Below are 19,162 nucleotides of genomic sequence, written 5' to 3' on the forward strand. Positions count from 1 at the left end.
CTTTGCTTTCCCAATCATTTTGTTCTCACTGGGTCTTTTTCTTTATCTCTAGGCACAGAATGATCTTGCCTCCTTGGCTTTTATTCCCCTGGCTTTCCTAGATACTGCCCTCTGCTGGTGGATATCCTTCTTCACTGTTTAATTTGGTGCAGTGTTTTTTCTTTGGAGTTTGGTCTTCAGGGAGTCTTTTCGCAGCAAACATTTTTTGCCATCTTGAATGACATGCCATCTTTTTGTCGAACAGCTACCATAGGCCCTGTGGCCTAAAGGTTCAGGTAAGCTCTATTTCCATAACTTGTGTAACAAACTTTAAATTGCCAACAGAGGTTTGTGAATTGGTTTTGAAACAGGTCCTAGCCCTTACCATAGTGAACAAGTAGTTTTTGTGTTGTGGTGTTCTCTGATTATTGATGTGAATTTACTCTGAAGTTGTACTGAAGCAGTAGTCAGAACAGCAGTTTTTGGACTATGGTCTGTCCTGACCTTACTGTGGGTGTTTTTGTTTTTTTGGGGGTGGTTTGGTTTTGGGTTTTTGGTTTTGTTTTAAACTGGTAGAAAACTCTTTATTTTGACAACACTAGTGCTAAAATTTCTTCTCAGAACTTGCAGGTCTCATAAAGTAGTTTGGGGACAAGAAAGAGTTGTTAACTTTTAAAGCAGTTTTCTGAATCATTTTTCTAAACCTCTTCCCAGCCTCCTCTTCCACGTTTGCCATTTGTCTTCTGCTGCGCTGAGACCCCTTTGAGTTTAGGTCTTGGCTAGATTTAGTATAAGCTCCCGAAACTACCAAACCTGAAAAATTAGGATATGCCAAAATTCACCTTTCTCTTTCCAGGCCAGGGCAACCCCCTTATTCCTCTTACAATTATGTCGGTCTTTTGTCTAAACACATGTTCGATTATTGTACAATTAAAATTGCAGGCAAGGTAGGTAAAGACAAACATGGATGTGCTGTCCATTTATATTAATCTCATGACCAGGTTTTAAACTTATTTTTCTCTTCTCCAAAATGCATGTGAAGTTTTCCCGTGAGTATGAGCTAGTTGTAGTATAGTTGTGAAATTTTGCATCAGGCTAGCTTACTGATGTGGTGATATCTGAGTACTAGGCCTGGATGGGGCTGGGTGATGTAAAAGGATGGGTATGGAAAACTTGTTGTAGTAAACCACTGTTCAGGAGCACTGCCTCTGGATGACCACCTACTGCTGTGCGGGAGGGCTGGGTCGCTGTGGTTGTGCTGCTGTTAGAAAGGGTTGCAGGGGAGCTATGTCTGTATGGCATGACGGTGTTGCTTGAGATGTGTACAAAAGCTGTATCCTACTTGTTATCAAGAACTTGATTCTTAAGCTTGCTTTCCTTGACTTGCCATACATATTCATCAGCTTGACTCAAACGATGAAGCTGCTAAAACTTCGGAGGAACATTGTGAAACTCTCTCTTTACCGGCACTTCACCAACACTCTTATCTTGGCAGTAGCAGGTGAGCTGTGGATTCCATTCCTCACTAAATAGTCTACTTTCCAGGTATTATGGGTCTGGTTTAGTTTACTAAAGCTCTTCTTTGGGTCAGTTTATTGGCCTTTGGCATTTCAGTGTTTGCTCTTGAACACTCAGCCTTGCATAGTGGTGTGCTTCTGACAAATTTTTCTGACTACCCATAAACTGTAGCTTCAAATTAGCATTTATCTGAATAAGCTTAATAGTTTTTTGGAGTTTTTCATTTTGGTCCCTTTTCCTCTCCCACCTCCTCTCCCCAGATATCCTCATGCTTTGCTAGCAGCTACATCCCATGCTGAAATCTGCTGCTGCTGAGATGGGTAGTGGCTTCCTCCAAAACTGCAGTATCACTTTGTACTGGTTAATAGGGGATTTTAAGATGTGTTATGGCTCCACCATGCTGACAGCTTAATCTTTGAGCAGAGTGGTTTCGTGGAAAAAGAATGTTTGCTCATTTTAGAAAGGAGAGGGTAGGCTATTTTGGGATGGGAAATTGCAATTTAAAGTTTGTACCTATTTGCATCAAATAAAATCTAGTTAACATCAAGGACATACCTAATAATGCTACCAGGCTCCTAGTTTTTCTCACCCATCCACAAACCCTATCCAGGCAGTGAGCAGATTGCTTTTAACTCTACTTTCATAAGGGACTGAGATGTTTGACACTTGTTTTACAAAATCTGCCCATTAAATAGATGGGTTTGGTTGACATTCTTGGCAGCATCTGAAACTAAGCCGCTCCAAAATACAACCAGTATAAAAAAACCCAACCCATTCTTTAAAGTCCACTATGGGGAACGCTTAGCTTCTGCATTAAAACTTGCTTTTGGTCCAGGGTAATAAGATCTAAATTCCAGGAATGGTGGGTGGGAGGCTTGGTTACTTTAAAATATTTTGCACTTGTAATTGATGATAAAGAGGCCTGATGTCTTTGAATGCCAGTATCCTAATCTGTCTTTCTAGAAGAAGGAAAGTAACATGACAATGGGAAATGGAGGTTTGAGGTTTAGCTTAGACTTTTTTATGTGAGGTATATTTTTTTCATTTTTGAAGAGATAGCATATAGTATTTGAAGCCTCTGATCTGAAATATCTTGACTTCTTGTCATAAGGTCAGTTTCCGACTGGGTTAACCTAACTTTTAATTTTTTCCGAAGGCTGATAAATTGAGTTACGTGCAGTTCACTCTGAAGGTCTCTGGAATGAAACCTTTTAAAAACAAGGTTCTGCTGATACTGTGCAATCATTAGATTCCTTGGCCTTTTTCATAAGATGGAGGGGTTTTCTTTGTGTAAGTCATGCAATGTATTGTGTTCTAATTGATTGCAAGTATGCTTGCTCGAGGTGACTATTCTTCACTATTGCTGTGGATGTAGCTTGTAAAGAACTTTAGTTTTCATAAATGTTAAACTTACATTGTCTAGAATGCTGCTAGAAGGAAGTTATGTAATTCTTCAAAAAATAGTCCCATGGGGAAGAAGGAAGTAGTGGGGGATCATTCCTTGCCATGTCTTGGACAAGGTGTTGAAAGCATGCCTTTGGGGAAACAAGAACACTGAATTCAGCTCTTAATTTCAGTGGCTGAATTAACTGATGTGAGATGACTTCTGGAGAATCATTGTCCCTTTGTGATTGGAAGAAAAGGATGTAACAGGAAAAGATATAGTAAATTGTTGATGGTTTAAAAAGACTTTTGCCTTTGAAGTCCCCGGGGGAGTGATTACTTAGTTCTTAGTTTTTCTATCACCAGAGTATCTAAGAGGTAACAAGCTTCATGCATTCATGTCTGACTTACCGGTTTTATCAAGTGTTCTTTTTTTTTTGCCTTCAGCATCTATTGTATTTATCATCTGGACCACCATGAAGTTCAGGCTGGTGGATTGTCAGTTGGTGAGTTTGCATCTTGTACCTAAGTGGTTTCCATGATTACTACTTCCTTTCTTAAAATCTGGATTTGGAGGTAGAAGAAGTGAGGTTGGGGAAGCTGGCAAATGCTCTTCCTATAGAGTCCCCTTCATGCAGAGGAGCATACAGTGAAGTCTTAATACATGGAAATTTACACCCTATGTGAAGCCATTTAGTACAGAACTGCAGCTTTACTCCTTATCACAGGTATTTCTAGTTCACCAGTTTAAAAAAAAAAAAAAAAAAGAGGACTAAGGGCATGCATTGTCTCTGTTCCTGGCATGTTTTACTTCTCGTACTTTTCTTGACAGGACTGGCAGGAGCTGTGGGTGGATGATGCCATCTGGCGACTGTTGTTCTCAATGATCCTTTTTGTCATCATGGTTCTGTGGAGGCCGTCTGCCAACAGCCAAAGGTTTAATGCGTCTTACCTTTCTTAAAGTAATCTTGAATTCTTAAAATCAAGTCTATCCAAAGAAAGCATTTCCAGCAGTCCTGGTGTACTACATGGTCACTTGCTAAACTTTTCTTCAGGCTCTGTGAGCCGTGTGTGTGTGTGTGTGTATATATATATATATATATAGGGAGGGGGAGGGGGAGAGGGAGAGGGAGAGGGATTGAGAAGGAAGTATAGTTCATGTAGTCTCTCTCCTGACCTCAGAAAGTGGAAGCAACATTTGTAGATTTATAGGCTCTCCTTAGTGACATTTCTTTAAAAAAGAATGGTATGAGTACTTAAATTACCTCAGGCTTGTGGTTGATCAAAAATCTAACTTACAATTAGAGTGAGCTGTCCAGAATAGTCAAATGATAAAAATGGCAAGATAATCAGTCTCTTCAAAATGACATTTATGTAAGATATTTTGACTTTGTGCGTCTGTCTCATGTGCCTTTGTTCTTTTCCTCTTCTCCAAAGGTTTGCTTCCTCACCATTGTCTGAGGAAGATGAGGATGAACAGAAAGAGCCCATGTTAAAGGAAAGCTTTGGTAATGTTGGAATTATTAATATTAATGTGGGAGACCGCCAGACACTAATTTAACCATAAATTCCTTTAAGTCCAAAGGCCAAATGGTGTTTTATACAGTTGCTCTAAACGTACCTAACAGCCTAAAAGTAAGCAGTCACTACATCCAATACAGTAACAAAGTATTCATAAGCATGTGATCAGTATACTTACAAATAGGCCAGACTTAGAGAAAACCGTCTTATCCTGGTGTGCTCCAGCATGATCAGGTAGGGGTCTGACAAAGAAGCTTCAGATTCATAGCTTTTCTTTATACCCTTCAGCTAACTCGCTAGTTTTAGCAAAAGTCCAGTTTGAAGCAGTTTCTCCTTGCTTCTTTCTTTCCTTCCTCCAAGGCCTTCCTTTATCTCCTTCCCCAATCCTTGCTCACCAGCAGAACAGTGGGAAGGTTTGTGTTTGTTTCTCTTAAGACATTTTTTTTCTTATTCTTGTTACTGCAGCTCTTTATTTTATTAGTTAGTTTTTGAACCATACTTCCTTCCCACACTACAAGTAATACTATTTATTATTCTCATGGCTGCCTTTTACTTGCTAATGAGAGCCCCTTCCTTACTGGCCACAAACCTGAAAGCAAATATATTATTTTCTCAACCAAACTTAAACTAACTTTTTAATTATTTTAATTTCATAACTATCCCTAAAGGTAGGAACAGAATTTTTCTGATTTTCCTTTCTGTGGGGGTGGGAAAGGAATCTTAGTGCTGAATTAATCAAGAACAGGTATAGCAGCACTGTCACCAGCAGCGTAAACTTCTCCACGCTGTCACTAGACTTAACCCTAGCCTTCGAGGAACACCACCACTAACTGTTCAGTCTCTACAAGGAACTGGACTGAGCTCAACAACTTATTTAATGTAGGCAACTAGCCTTCAGATGGTGGGGACTTTCAGATGCTACTGCTGAACAGCAAATTAAGATGGGTTTGAAATGATGATTGAAGCCCTGAACTCTCCAGTGCTAATCATTTTGCATTTCAGAAAGGCCCACAGAAAAGGTGGGGGAGCTGGTTCTACAGGAACAGTGAAATGGATAATGTATAAAGTAGACTGAAGAAAGATCCTTTCCCTCTTAGAGTTATAGTTATCATAGGTGTTCACTGAGCTTCTCTTTGAGCTTGCCTAGACAGTGTGGCAATGCACACTAAGGGGAGTGATTTCTAAAGTATGTGAATGTGGTGTGCACTAAAGTTCCCTGGAGCGCTTTAACATAGTGCTGTTTCCACACCCACCTAGGGAGCATTGTCACACCATGCAGACCAATCCTTAGTATTGTTTGTTAAAAACATATATGAATTTTTCTGAGAAGTTACTTTTGGTACCTGGAAAGGGGACTCTCCTTTTAAATAGGTAGCATGCCCTTTCCTCTAAATAATGATCTTTGGTTTCAGTGGAGTATTCCTAATAGATATGCAATCTACAGTTTACATACTGACCTAGTTTAATCATCCCATTTCTACCTTGTCTCCCCTTTGCAGAGGGAATGAAAATGAGAAGTACAAAACAAGAACCAAATGGAAATATGAAAGCAAACAAAGCCGTGAGTATGCTCTTCCCACCTTGGCCCTATCACTAGGTAAAGGTAATGCCAGATCACTCAGTTGGCAGCCACTTAAATAGGAGCTCTGTAACAGGATCAGACCAAGTATCTGTGTTTGTCCTTTCCAAGAAGTGTGAGTGATTTGGGTCAAAACATGGTAATCGTGGTGCTTGTGAACAGATTTTGAGTCTTGGCTTTCTGGTAAATCAGAATTCAGTATGTGCTTTGAGAACTTGCACATAATGCATTAGAGACAGAACTGAATTTCATATTTACACCAAGTTCTCTGAAACTGGCTAATTTAGCCTTTGTGTAGCTAGTGTCTCAGGTTCTGAGATTGCTTCAAAACAGAAAAATATGTGGAAGTAGAACTGGATTCAAAGGGAATTTACACTACTTACCCTGTGTCTCCAAATTCTGTATGCTTTTCAGTCAGATGCATGACCACGTGAGGTGCATGTATATCTTTTGTGAGTGCATTTAAGACGTCTGCATTTTCCACATGTAACCCTGTAAAACTCAGGATTTATTCACATTGAGGAGGTAGAAAATGCATTAGAGTTGTTTCTCAAAAGCCTTTAGAGTGGAGCTCATTTTTGTCTAAAGCATGCATAAACTGTAGAACCCTGATGCCCCCTGAAATCTCTGTTCTGCTTTGGCAATAACAAGGAGTTCCTCAAACTCTTGAGTCAGCAGCAAGGACATTCAAATAAAGATGACTTCTAATTCACAGATATCCTAAATATAAAGATAAAACTGCCCATTGTTTTCTGTTCAGCAACAAAGCAAAGTAGAAATATATTCAGTGCTCAAACATCCTAAGTAATATTATATATCGTAAACCAAAATGTCAGTTCATACAAACTTGTGGCAAAGTTTGCAGATGATACTAAACTGCTCAAGATAGCTAAGACCAAAGCAGACTGTGAAGAACTTCAAAAAGATCTCTCAAAACTAAGTGATTGGGCAACAAAATGGCAAATGAAATTTCATGTGGATAAATGTAAAGTAATGCACATTGGGGAAAAAATAACCCCAACTATACATACAATATGATGGGGGCTAATTTAGCTACAACAAATCAGGAAAAAGATCTTGGAGTCATCGTGGATAGTTCTCTGAAGATGTCCACGCAGTGTGCAGAAGTGGTCAAAAAAGCAAACAGGATGTTAGGAATCATTAAAAAGGGATAGAGAATAAGATGGAGAATATATTATTGCCCTTATATAAATCGATGGTACGCCCACATCTCGAATACTGCATACAGATGTGGTCTCCTCATCTCAAAAAAGATATACTGGCACTAGGAAAGGTTCAGAGAAGGGCAACTAAAATGATTAGGGGTTTGGAACGGGTCCCATATGAGGAGACATTAAAGAGGATGGCACTTTTCAGCTTGGAAAAGAGGAGACTAAAGGGGGATATGATAGAGGCATATAAAATCATGAGTGATGTGAAGAAAGTAGATAAGGAAAAATTATTTACTTATTCTCGTAATACAAGAACTAGGGGTCACCAAATAAAATTAATAGGCAGCAGGTTTAAAACAAATAAAAGGAAGTTCTTCACACAGCGCACAGTCAACTTGTGGAACTCCTTACCTGAGGAGGTTGCGAAGGCTAGGACTATAACAGCGTTTAAAAGAGAACTGGATAAATTCAGGGAGGTTAAGTCCATTAATGACTATTAGCCAAGATGGGTAAGGAATGGTGTTCCTAGACTCTGTTTGTCAGAGGGTGGAGATGGATGGCAGGAGAGAGATCACTTGATCATTACCTGTTAGGTTCACTCCCCCTGGGGCAGCTGGCATTGGCCACTGTTGGTATACAGGATACTGGGCTAGATGGACCTTTGGTCTGACCCAGTACGGCCGTTCTTATGTATAAATCAACAATCCTATGAGTGCTATAAAAATGCTAATAGTCTCAACAAAAATTAGGAAGATTACATTAACATATGGTGTAGTCTTTAATCTTTTAAATCCAACATTATGAATCATATTTTTGTGAGTTAATACAATGTTTTATTAATTATCATAGCATTTTAAGTTAATTCTTGGCTGAGTAGGCACTGGCTTAAAATTGCTGAAAAATTTTTAAAAAATGTATTGTGACTTCCCTGATCCTCTGAACTGGATTCCTTAATCCAAAAATAACAATTTGCATTTCTTGTGTGAGCATCCACTGTAGTTAATGCTGAGCTTTTCAGGTAGGCTAGAGAAAATGTATTCATTTGCAAAGCCCTTCAAAGAATCTTGTCATTTTTGGTTTTTATGTTTTGTTTCTGTGCTTCTAGCAGGAAGATGATCTGAAGTGGGTAGAAGAGAATGTTCCTTCTTCAGTGACTGATGTGTGAGTATCTGTACTGTGACAAGCAGTAGTAGCTGCATTGGAGTCAGAAGCACTGGAAGTATAGTTAGAATGCCAGCAGTTCTGATGCTGGCTCTGTCTGGGCAAGTGCTGAACTCTTTCTGGAGTTGGCCTCTGACTTTAAGGGTATGTCTACGCAGCATACAAAGCATAAATTTTTAGCCATGTGTAATACTTAATTGAGTTTATAAGGTTTTTTAAAAAAAAAATCCAAAACTGCACCTCCTTTAAATCTTGGTGTTTGTCCTTCTCTTGCTGCTGTGGTGAAATTATCCTTAAATGTAATGTATTTGCTCAAAGGGGGACTGGGAACTTCTTAAATGTTCACTGAAGTTGGTAATGGTAGGTACAAACAGTCCCTTATGAGGATTTGACCTCAAGTTGAAAATCAACAGTACTACAAGTGAGGCTACATAGAACAAGTAAGTCTTTGGTTCAATATTTTGGTTTGATTTTAAGCATTCAACATTTGTATCGTTAGAGGTCTCACGCATAGGTAAAGTCCTAGTCCTAGTTAAAGGACCAAGACATTTAAAAGATACAGAACAGAGCTGACACATTCTTGTGCTCTGCAGATGGAGAAATCAGTGTGATTCTGACAATGAGTAGTAATACTTTGTATGATAGAAACTTGTTCCTGTTTTGGCTTCTGTATACCACCTCATGACTATGAATAATGAGCTGAAGTCAGTGTTAGCTGCCTGTGTTTTGAATCCCATGTCTAATGACTTATTTTTTTTTTTTTTTTTTTTGTGTGTGAAGTTAAAACCAGATTAGTTTCCCTCATAGTATGCTCTGGATGTACACTTGAGTGTTTTTCCTAATATAATATAAATTGTGGATAACTTTTATTAAGTTTGGTAATTAAGACAATGTCTGAGCCTTCTGTTTAGTGACACTTGACATTGGCATTATGGAAGCCCACTGTACACAACCGGTATCACTTCTGTCTTAATATAGTGATTTTTACAATTTAAAAACTTTGGTGTTCTATGCCTAAAATTTATCTTTGTTAAATCATATGTAAACCATGATGGGGATACTAGCTTACAATTCTGATACTGGCATTCCAGTAGAAGGCTCAGATCCTGGATTTAAATACACTTCTTTGTTTACAAAAATACAATTCAGTTTATACATGATAGGATACTAAGTTTCAGAATACTACACTGAGGAAAAGAGGTGTATCTTGTGAAAATTTATCATAATTTGCCTGGAGTTTGTCTTTATAGAATGAGTAAGGATTTTCTTTTTTAAAACACTCTTAATTAGAGGGTACTGAAAGCTAGTAAAAGGCAAGATACTCCTCTCCACCACATAAAGTAAATAAGAGGCTATAAAAGACACTTGCATTTTACTTGAGAGTTTTTGATACCTTCTGGCTGATTTCAAGTGATAATGGGAATTTGAGAGCTGAACAATGAAAGCAGAACTTAGAAACTGATTTTAGTATTTGATGATACTATTTAGGTCCCATCTCACTCTGTTAATATCTTTCTCTGTCTTCCTCCAGTTCTCTAATTTTAGCGAAAGGTTGGTCCTCTTCTCCATCATAACCTACTCCCTGTCAAAAAGCTGGCAGTGTTAAAACTGACATTGATATTTTCAGTCATTTAGTGCCTTGGGTCTGTGTAACAATCTTTGTTTGTTTTACTGCAGTGCTCTCCCAGCCCTTCTGGATTCAGATGAGGTCAGTAAACAAGCCTTCAGCACAAATTGAAGTCTTATGACATGCCAAGGGTGTCATGAGTCTTTCATTAAAGAGGTTGACTTGGCCTGTTAGAACTGAGCTCTATGTTCCTATAAATGCAGCAGGAAAGGGGAGAGGAGAAGTACTTAAGTTATAATTGAATGAAATACAGTAATTTTGCCCTAAATATGAACAGTATAAACTAGTGTTCAGCCAAAGACTTTCAAGAATGGTAGAACCTGTGCAGCAGATTGCAATTTATCATGAAACAATTGTTTTAAATGCAAATGATTTAAAATACTAGGCTCTCCCTTCATGCAGTAGTGCCATGCATGTTTATTCAAAGTAAAGCTGCATTTCCCCATCTCCTGCCACGTTTGTGTGTGAATTCCAGTAACGTGTGTTGTAGCAAAACAGCTCAATTTCTGGCTTTGCAGATGCCATTACATAAATTAGCAGCTATTTCTAGAACAGTGGTCCCCAAATTGAGGGGCGGGGGAGCATTTGGGGTGTGTGTGCGGTGGGACCTCGGCCAGCCCTGGTGGGGAGGGAGCACCATGCTTCCAGCCCCACTCCGCCTCCAGCTTCACTTCTCTCCCAAACTCATTCAGCCCCAGTCCTACTCTGCCTCCAGGCCTGGGCCACCCCCCGTGGGGGGGCCGGGAGGGAGTGCCACGCTTCCAGCTCCGCTCTGCTGTGATTCCTCTTTGCCCCCAGCCAAGCTCTGCCTCTAGCCCCAGCTCCTCCCCCATCCACAGTTCCGCCCTCAGCTCTGCCTTTAGTCCAAGCTCCGGTGCTGGGAAAGCCTTGGCGGTGCTGTAATGGAGGGCAGGCACAGACCGATTCCATTAATGCAGGGGTTCCCAAACTTGGTTCGCAGCTTGTTCAGGTAAGGCTTGTTAGGGTAAGCCCCTGGTGGGCCGCGAGACGCTTTGTTTACCTGAGCATCCGCAGGTACGGCTGTTTGCAGCTTCCCAGTGGCCGCGGTTTGCCATTCCCAGCCAATGGGAACTGTGGAAAGCGGCACCCCTGGCCGCGGTTCGCCGTTCCCAGCCAATGGGAGTTGCAGGAAGCAGCGCGGGCCAGGCCACTACTTCCCGCAGCTCCCATTGGCCGGGAACGGTGAACCGTGGCCACTGGGAGCTGCGAGCGGCCGTACCTGCGGACGCTCAGGCAAACATGGCAGCCCACCAAAGGCTTACCCTGAACAAGCCGCAAACCAAGTTTGGGAACCCCTGCATTAATGGTAAGTGGGGTGGGGGCAACTGGAAAAGTTTGTGCACCACTGTTCTAGAAGTTGAGTTTTGGTTAATACCTTCATTTGCATGTTGCTTTTGGGGAAATAAAGGGTTAATATGTGAAATCTATGCCCCATATTGAATTACAATAAAATCAGTCACCTAAATAATGCTATGAATGTTAATGAGTTGATTGAATTCTTGACAAATGTGTGCTCTCTACTATATCTGGAACCACTAGGCAAAAATTGTTCTTGCTTAAGAGGACTTAATGAGAGAGATGATGGATTACTCCACAAATTATTTGGTGAATAGTTTTTTCCTTGTCTTTAGCACATATTTTTCTTTCCGCTTTTTGTAGTATTAGATGAGTTCCAAACTTTAAGGTTTGTTTAAGAGTGCCCTTTTCACCTATTTGGGAGTGACAAAACACAAACCTCCTGCTAGTTAGGGAGAAACACATTATGTCAGTATTTGAGTGTGCTTCTCTCTAACCAGCATACAAAGTTCTGTATGACCGGTATCTTCACACATTCAGAGTTAACGTTGTAATGATCTGATCGAAACAGAGATGGAGTAGCAGTGTATATTCAGAAAGGTAACTTTGCCCCATATGTGCAGTTAGATTTCTGACTGGACAAATTTATATCTTGTCAAAATTTGAGCACTCTTTATATATCTCTTATTCCGTGTATAATCACTGTTTGCAATGCATGTGTGTATCTATAAAGATGTGAAGAGTGGGCTCTTAGTTCTGAGTGATGTAAACACAGAGACAAAAATTACAAACTTCAATGACCTTCCTTTGAATCTTTCAGGAAAGAATGATTACACACTTTGAAAGATCCAAAATGGAGTGAAGAAGAAGCTTCTTGAAAGTTCTGTTTCCCGTAGGCTCCCCAGTGGATCAGGTGCATCCTGCTGATCTCTCTTGATCTTCATCTTTGGAACTGGACACTGTATTTGAATGAGGGCATCTTACACAGTTCACTGTGGAAGAGGTTCGCAAGGACATTGATAAACCTTTGGAAAATGTTTGAATTTATGGTGTTGCTGCAAGTTTGGATTTTTAAGTGATTTAAATGTGTGTTCCAGCACCTTCTGTAACTTTAAATATCTGAAGAATCTGTCAAACTAAAAGTCCTAACATCTGACTGAGGGACTATGAATTCAATGTTACAATTAACTTCCACAGGTCAACTACCTGCTTTTGGTGGAGGGTAGAAGAAATTGGTGAAGAGTTATTTTAGAAACAAGCTTCCCATTTAATTGGAAATAATGGCTAGTAGATGGAGACTGCACAGCTGGCTTAGAAGGAGAGGAGGTTTTTGAGTAAGAAGCCCCAGTAATTGAAGGAAATCAATTAAGGTACCAAAAAGGAAATATTTGAAGAAGTTACAATATTGATGTTTTTAACAAAACCAAGTGCAATTTTATTAACACTGTGTAGGAAAGATTTTCTATTTTAAATGTCATTGACCTAGGAGCAACAGTTGCATAACTTTAGCATTTGTTGTGGCACATCTCATTGCCGGCAATGTGGTGAATGCCTGAAAAATGACTTACTCATACCTTCAAAGTGTTGCGTGGCCTAATAAAACTTTCCTGCAACACTTTGCTAATGTTTGTCTGACTATGAAGTTAAGCAAATATTAACTAGATATTTCAGTAGAACTCTACTCTGTGCAAGTGACCTGTCTGCCAAGAGGTCCATACTCATCCATGAGAAGTTGGCACCACCTCCCAGAAGGAGCAAGTTCTACTTTCCCCTGCAGGCAAAAGCTTTGCAGGTTTTGATGCTAATATGTTCTGCTAGGATATTTCCGCTCCTGAGGTCTATTAAGGAGAAGGGGCGGGGGGAGTTTAAAAAGTCACCTGTTACGTAAGTGGTTCAGTGATCGGTTTTTCTGTCCAGTCCATCCCTGTGGCCAACAGGTGCTCTTTGATCATTTGATCAATGTCTGAGTTGCAGATTTCTATTCTGTACAGAATGCTCTTCTCACTTTTTAAAAGCAGGGGAAAAAAGTCTCTGCTTTTGGTTTTTTAATCATCTTTCATACTTTCTAGCCTGGAAGTTTCACTTGCAATAATTTAAATGTGCATGCCCATTGTAGGCCACGGGTTTGCACGTGTAAGTTGCACGGGTGTGAGTGAGGCTATACTTGGCCTGTAGAGTCTTTACTACTGATAATGACAGGAGGCAACAACAGCTTGACTTTTACATCCCATGTGGAGTTTGCAGTTAAACAGGTTTTTACTTGTAAATTGAGCACATTGTGATTCAGAAATTGATGAGATAATATGTAATGCTCAAAGTGCCCTTGATAGAGCTGCCGTTGTGGGGGAGAACTGCACTAAAATCTCAAACTCATAGACTTTAGATGAGCACAATGGTCCCTTCTGGCCTTAGTCTGACCTCCTGCACGTTGCAGGCCACAGAACCTCGCCCATCCTCTCCTGTAATAGACCCATAACCTGTCTGAGTTACTGAAGTCCTCAAATAATGATTTAAAGACTTCAAGTTACAAGGTATCAGCCATTTACTCTAGTTTAAATCAGCAAGTAAACCATGCCTAATGCTGCAGAGGAAAGCAAAAACCTACAGGGTCTTTGCCAATCTGACCAAGAGGAAAATTCCTTCCTGACCCCAAATACGGCAATCAGTTGGACACTGAGCATGTCAGCAAGATCCACCTGCCAGACACTGGGAAAGAATTGTCTGTAGTACCTCAGAGCCCTCTCCATCTAGTGTTCCCTACCCTGGATATTTGCTAGTATAGTCGCAGATGGGCCACATGCCATTGTTGGCAGTCCCATCATACCATCCCCTCCATAAACTTACCAAGCTCAGTCTTTGAAGCTAATTAGGTTTTTTTGCCCACACTGCTCCCCTTGGAAGGCTGTTCCAGAACTTCACTCCTCTGAGGGTTAGAAACCATCATCTAATTTCAATCCTAAACTTGTTGATGACCAGCTTATATCCACTTGTTCTTTTGTCAACATTGGTACTTAACTTAAATAACTCCTCTCCCTCCCTGGTATTTATCCCTCTGATTGTATTTATAGAGAGAAATCATATCTCCCCTCAGCCTTTGGTTAGGCTAAATAAGCCAAGCTCTTTCAGTCTCTTCTCATAAGGTAGGTTTTCCCTTCCTCTGATCATTCTGGTAGCTCTTCTCTGTACCTGTTCTGGTCTGAATTCATCTTAAACAAGGGAGACAAGAACTGCACACAGTATTCCTGATGAAGTCTCACCAGTGCCTTGTATAATGGCAGTAACACTTCCCTGTCCCTATTGGATATGCCTTACCTGATGCATCCTAGGTTTGCATTAGCCTTTTTCATGGCCGCTTCACGTTAGTAGCTCATAGTCATCCTGTGATCAATTCTTATAACCAGGTCTTTTTCTCCTTTTTCACCTCCAACTGATAAGTCCTCCGCTTACAGCAGACATTCTTGTTGTTAGTCCCTAAGTGCATGACCTTGCATTTTGTACTACTAAATTTCATCCTATTTCTTTTTCTTCCGTTTTCAAGGTTGTCCAGATCTTCTTGTATGATATTCCAGTCCTCCTTCCAACTTTGCCATCCGCAAATTTTATTAGATCACTCCCACTTTTTATGCCAAGGTCATGAATGAAAATGTTAAATAAAACTGGTCCCGAGATGGATCTCTCAAGAACTCCACAAGTGTAACCTCCCTCCAACCTGACAGTTCTCCTTTGTAGAGACCCATTGTGGTCTCCCCTTTAACCAGTTAATTATCCACCTTTTTAGTTCTCATATTAATCCCGGTCTTCTCCAATTTAATTTATAATTTCCCATGTGGAACTGTATCAAATGCCTTACTGAAATCCAGGTAGATTCGATCTACTGCATTTCCTTTGTCTAGAAAATGGATTATCTTAGAGAGAAAACCATGTTTGCATGTTTTGTAACACCATAGTCACATGCTTTCATTGGCCACTTTCCTCATCTACCCTCACAATTCTTTAGTCCAGCTTCCATCTGTGAGTCTTGAGTTTTCCCTTCTGCCTTCTCTCGCCTTCCATCCATCATCTGCTTGAATACCCTTTGAAACTCAACCATGGTTTACACCTGCATCTCCAAACCTTGGATCTTCTCTTCCATCAGCTCTATCAGGCGGCACTTCGTACAAATGAAGTTTTTGGGCTCTTTGGGTACCCACTCCAGGATAATGTACATCCCGCAGCGTCCACATCCAGTCATCTTCACTGTTTCTTCCATTCCTTGGATCACTACCACTGCTGCCTTTGTGTCTGTCATAGTGTTCCCGCCTAAACTCCATTCAAACCCTGCAAGCTCAGAACACCACACTCCCTCTCCCAGACTCCATTTTCTGCTCTGTTTGCTATCTCCTGCTGCTGGCTGGCTGCTTGGCTGCCTTTATAGGCCTGCTAATCAGGGCTCTGTTAGGATCAAAGGCCAGACAGCAAACTAGCAAGCAAACAGACTCTCAAGAACTTAATCTCTGCCCTTAAGAAACAGGGGCTTGCCTCCCTCCCTTCTCTAACAGCTCTACACTCAAATTCCTCTGTTTGCTGGCTCCTATGCTGCTGCTAACTGGCTCTTTTGTGCTAGTCTTCATATTTTCTTTAACTCGTGTTTGATATTAAAGGTGAATGGAACAAAGAATCATCACGTGCCCTGGAACTGCAACATGGTGGGTGGGTGTGTGTGTGTGTCTGTCTGTCTGTCTGTGTGTCTGTCTGTCTGTCTGTTGAACAAAACCTAGGCCAGGGCACTGGAAGGACCTAACTCAGTTTGATTTCTTTTGCTGAGCAGTTCTGCTTTGTGATGGGAAATGGACAGAAAGTATTCTTCGTTCTTTAGAAGAGTTGCAAGGAACTTGGCTTCTTTAAACAATAATCAAGCTCTAGTTTACTATTTCCCTTTTAACCCTCAGGTGCCTGCTATCTTCTTTACCTCTTCTCTGATTCCTTTCTAATAGTTGTCCGATTCCCTGTTATAAATGAAGCTCAGCAATAATGGTGATGTCACTTGCTGGTTGAAAAGCTCTTGAGATGGTTGTCCAGGACACACATTTGAGTTTTGAATCTAAGATAAGAGGTATTTCAAACAACTTTCAAAATTGGTAAAACTGGCTAGGTATGCAAGAGGTTTAAGAGTAGAATAAATATAGCAGAGATCGCATACTATCAGCCAACAGCTATGCTGGGCTCTTGATCCATGCTGTTACTTGACTCTTCTCAAGTGGTAGATTGATTCAATATTGAATCTGTCTCTCCATCCTGTGGATGGATACTACACCTAATCAACAAAATGCACACTGTTTCAGTATGTATTCTACACAATTTCTTGCTCTCAGCTACTTTCCCTTTTTTTGTTTTGACATGGGTTTCCTATATCTTTCAGGGGTGAGAATCCATTTCCTCTCATGAAATAGCTTAATGCTATGGGCTCAGCTGTACCATCACTCTGGATAACTTATTTTTGAGAGTAGTCTTATGAGCAGTAGGGCACTTCACAGTGCAAGTGGTTACTCCTGAGGGAATTCTGCACCAAAAAAATAAAAATTCTGCACACAGTATTTTAAAATTCTGCAAATTTTACTTGTTAAAAGGTGGAGGCTCCAGTATGACATTGGGGAGCACAGGTGGGAGATCCCTGTGCAGCTCCCCCTGGGACACAGACCCAGTGGTGAAGCTGCCCCTAACCCTGACCCAGCACAAGCGCTGGGACTATCCCTCTCTGCCAGATGCACCAACCGTGGGCAGGCAGGCTCAGCAAGGCAGGATCCGAGTGTGGAGGGGATCCAGGTGTGGGTTAAGAGGGTTCTGTGTGGAGCAGTCTGGGTGGCTCATTGGGGGATACGGGTGTGGGGGGGATCTGGATGCCCAGGGGTTTGGGGGAGTTCTGGGTGAAACGGTAATGGGATTCTGCAGGGGTGTTCAGGTGAAGGTGGTTGGGGCTCAGGGGGGAGGGCACTGGGTGTTGTGGGGATAGAGCTTGGTATGGATGTAGGGGGTTCAGTGGGGAATCCAGATGCAGCTGGGTGGGGAGTGGGGGGGAGGAGCTGGGTGCAGTGGCTCATCAGGGTGGTCCAGCTGCAGGGGGTGTGGAGCTCATTGGGGGGGGGGGTCTGAGTGTGGTGGGGGTGAGGCTTGGTGGGAGGGTCTGGGTATGAGGGGGTCTGTATGCACAGGGGTTGGGTGGATGGGGGTGAGGAAGAGGAAAGGGGAGTTTGCAGAGCTTCCTGCAGCTGGGGTGAAATCTGGGAATGGGTCTGACCTGGAGGGGAGGAGGAAGTCCCATCCTCCCCAGCCCAGCCGGGACTAGCAGCTGAACCCAGTGCAGGGTAGGAGCCACCAGCTAGGTCTTTCCCAGTCCTGCCTCCTGCCCCATAGTGATTTACTTCTCTGCTGGCTGCCCTGGGCCCCCAAAACATACTGCTGGGGAGGATCAGATGACTGCTCTTGTGGCTTCCCTTTGCTTTCTGGTCAGAAAGGCATTTTTCTGGGGGGAAGCAAAGAAATCTGCGGGGGCCATAAATTGTGCACATACACAGTGGTGCAGAATTCCCCCAGGAGTAAAGTGGTGCAATATAAACTGACTTCACAAAAGAGGAAGCTAAAATCCTGTAAAATGATTAATTAACTTTAGTTACATTTTCTGACTGCACAAAAGCAGTGGTGAATAAAATCCAACTGTATATTCACTCTTTAAAAAAATACAGGTTAGATTAAAGCACAAGGTAGAGATGGCTTAATTTGAAGACTTAAAAGGCAACAGTGGGTGTGAGAGAAGATGCAAGATTCATTTTCTTCCAATGCTGTCTGAGAGCAGAGTGGTCCAGGGGCTAGAACAAGGTGTAGAAATCAGGACTGCTATGGGTTTTTTAAAAGCTTTGCAACTGATTTCCTCTGTGATGTTGGGCAACTTTTTAAGCTCTGGGTTTTTTTTTTAAACCTGTTTGTAAACTGGAAATAATATTTAAGCACAGTACATTTATTAAATAGGTCAGTAAAGAATATTTGAATAGTCTTTGTTCACAAGTATATTATCTTACTCTTTTTTTCAAAAAAGGGTTTTTCTGCCCTTAAAATGAGGGCTTTCTTGTTATCAGAAATTGGACAGAGTAATATTTAAGTGAATGGGGAGGAACAATAGATCAGTTAGAGCAGCAGTTCCCAAACTGTAGGGCATTCCCCCTTTTGTGGGGGTAGGGTAGGGGGGAGAGCGCCCCCAGCAGCAGCGCCATTCTGCCCCCAGATCAGTTCTGAGGACAGGCCAGCTCAGCCTCTAGTCCCAGCTCCTCCCCTATCCCTAGCTCAGCCCCCAGCTCCACCTTCAGCCCAAGCTCCTCTGCTGAGCCAACTGTGCAGTAATGTGGTGGGTGATATGATAGGAAAAGTTTGGGTACCACTGTGGATGACAAAAGTAGCACATAAAATGAGTGACCATGACGAAGAAGGTATAAGTCAGGATCTGATGAAGGTGGTAGAAGCTTGGTAGAATTAGATGAGGGAGAGACTAGGGTCAAATGGTGAAGGGAAGAACCATCCCACTCTTGAGGGAAAGAGAATGAATAAGGCTCACATACAATTGTTGAAGAGGGTGACAGTGACTGAGTTTGGCTTCCACCATCTGAAGTAAAGGGTACAATTGTATCATAACTACTGTAGATACATAAAGATACATACATCCTTACGGATAGTACAGAAGTCAAAGGGAGTAATATGTTTGTTTCAGTACACTAACATCACTACTATTCTCACTTTAACTGCGAGAGGCAGTAAAAAGTAGGGTGACAAATGGTTACAAAGGCATGACATGATTACATTATCAGAATGTAAGCTTCATTTTATTAAACGTGATACTCTTAAGCTTTATTAATTTTCTACTCTAAAGTCTCAGGGAAA

The 19,162-nt window shown here is 41.4% G+C and overlaps 1 protein-coding gene across 5 annotated transcripts in view; it reads left to right on the forward strand.

Annotated features, from left to right (window-relative positions):
- Positions 1 to 12,872, forward strand: part of TMEM87A (transmembrane protein 87A) — a 29,879-nt gene extending 17,007 nt beyond the window's left edge. For 2 of the 5 annotated variants that reach the window (XM_054024798.1, XM_054024802.1), the window contains exons 13-20: positions 1,372 to 1,480; positions 3,328 to 3,386; positions 3,713 to 3,816; positions 4,318 to 4,388; positions 5,901 to 5,962; positions 8,258 to 8,313; positions 9,991 to 10,021; positions 12,078 to 12,872. In XM_054024798.1, coding sequence (XP_053880773.1) covers positions 1,372 to 1,480; positions 3,328 to 3,386; positions 3,713 to 3,816; positions 4,318 to 4,388; positions 5,901 to 5,962; positions 8,258 to 8,313; positions 9,991 to 10,021; positions 12,078 to 12,119 — 534 coding nt within the window. In that variant the 3' untranslated portion in view covers positions 12,120 to 12,872. Of the gene's footprint in view, positions 1 to 52; positions 122 to 1,371; positions 1,481 to 3,327; positions 3,387 to 3,712; positions 3,817 to 4,317; positions 4,389 to 5,900; positions 5,963 to 8,257; positions 8,314 to 9,990; positions 10,022 to 12,077 lie in introns of all 5 variants that reach the window. The other 3 variants (XM_054024799.1, XM_054024801.1, XM_054024800.1) reach the window with 3 other exon arrangements.
- Positions 12,873 to 19,162: the final 6,290 nt, after the last annotated feature.

This window comes from Malaclemys terrapin, chromosome 4 (assembly GCF_027887155.1).
Source record: "Malaclemys terrapin pileata isolate rMalTer1 chromosome 4, rMalTer1.hap1, whole genome shotgun sequence".
In the NCBI taxonomy this organism is placed as follows: Eukaryota; Metazoa; Chordata; order Testudines; family Emydidae; genus Malaclemys; species Malaclemys terrapin.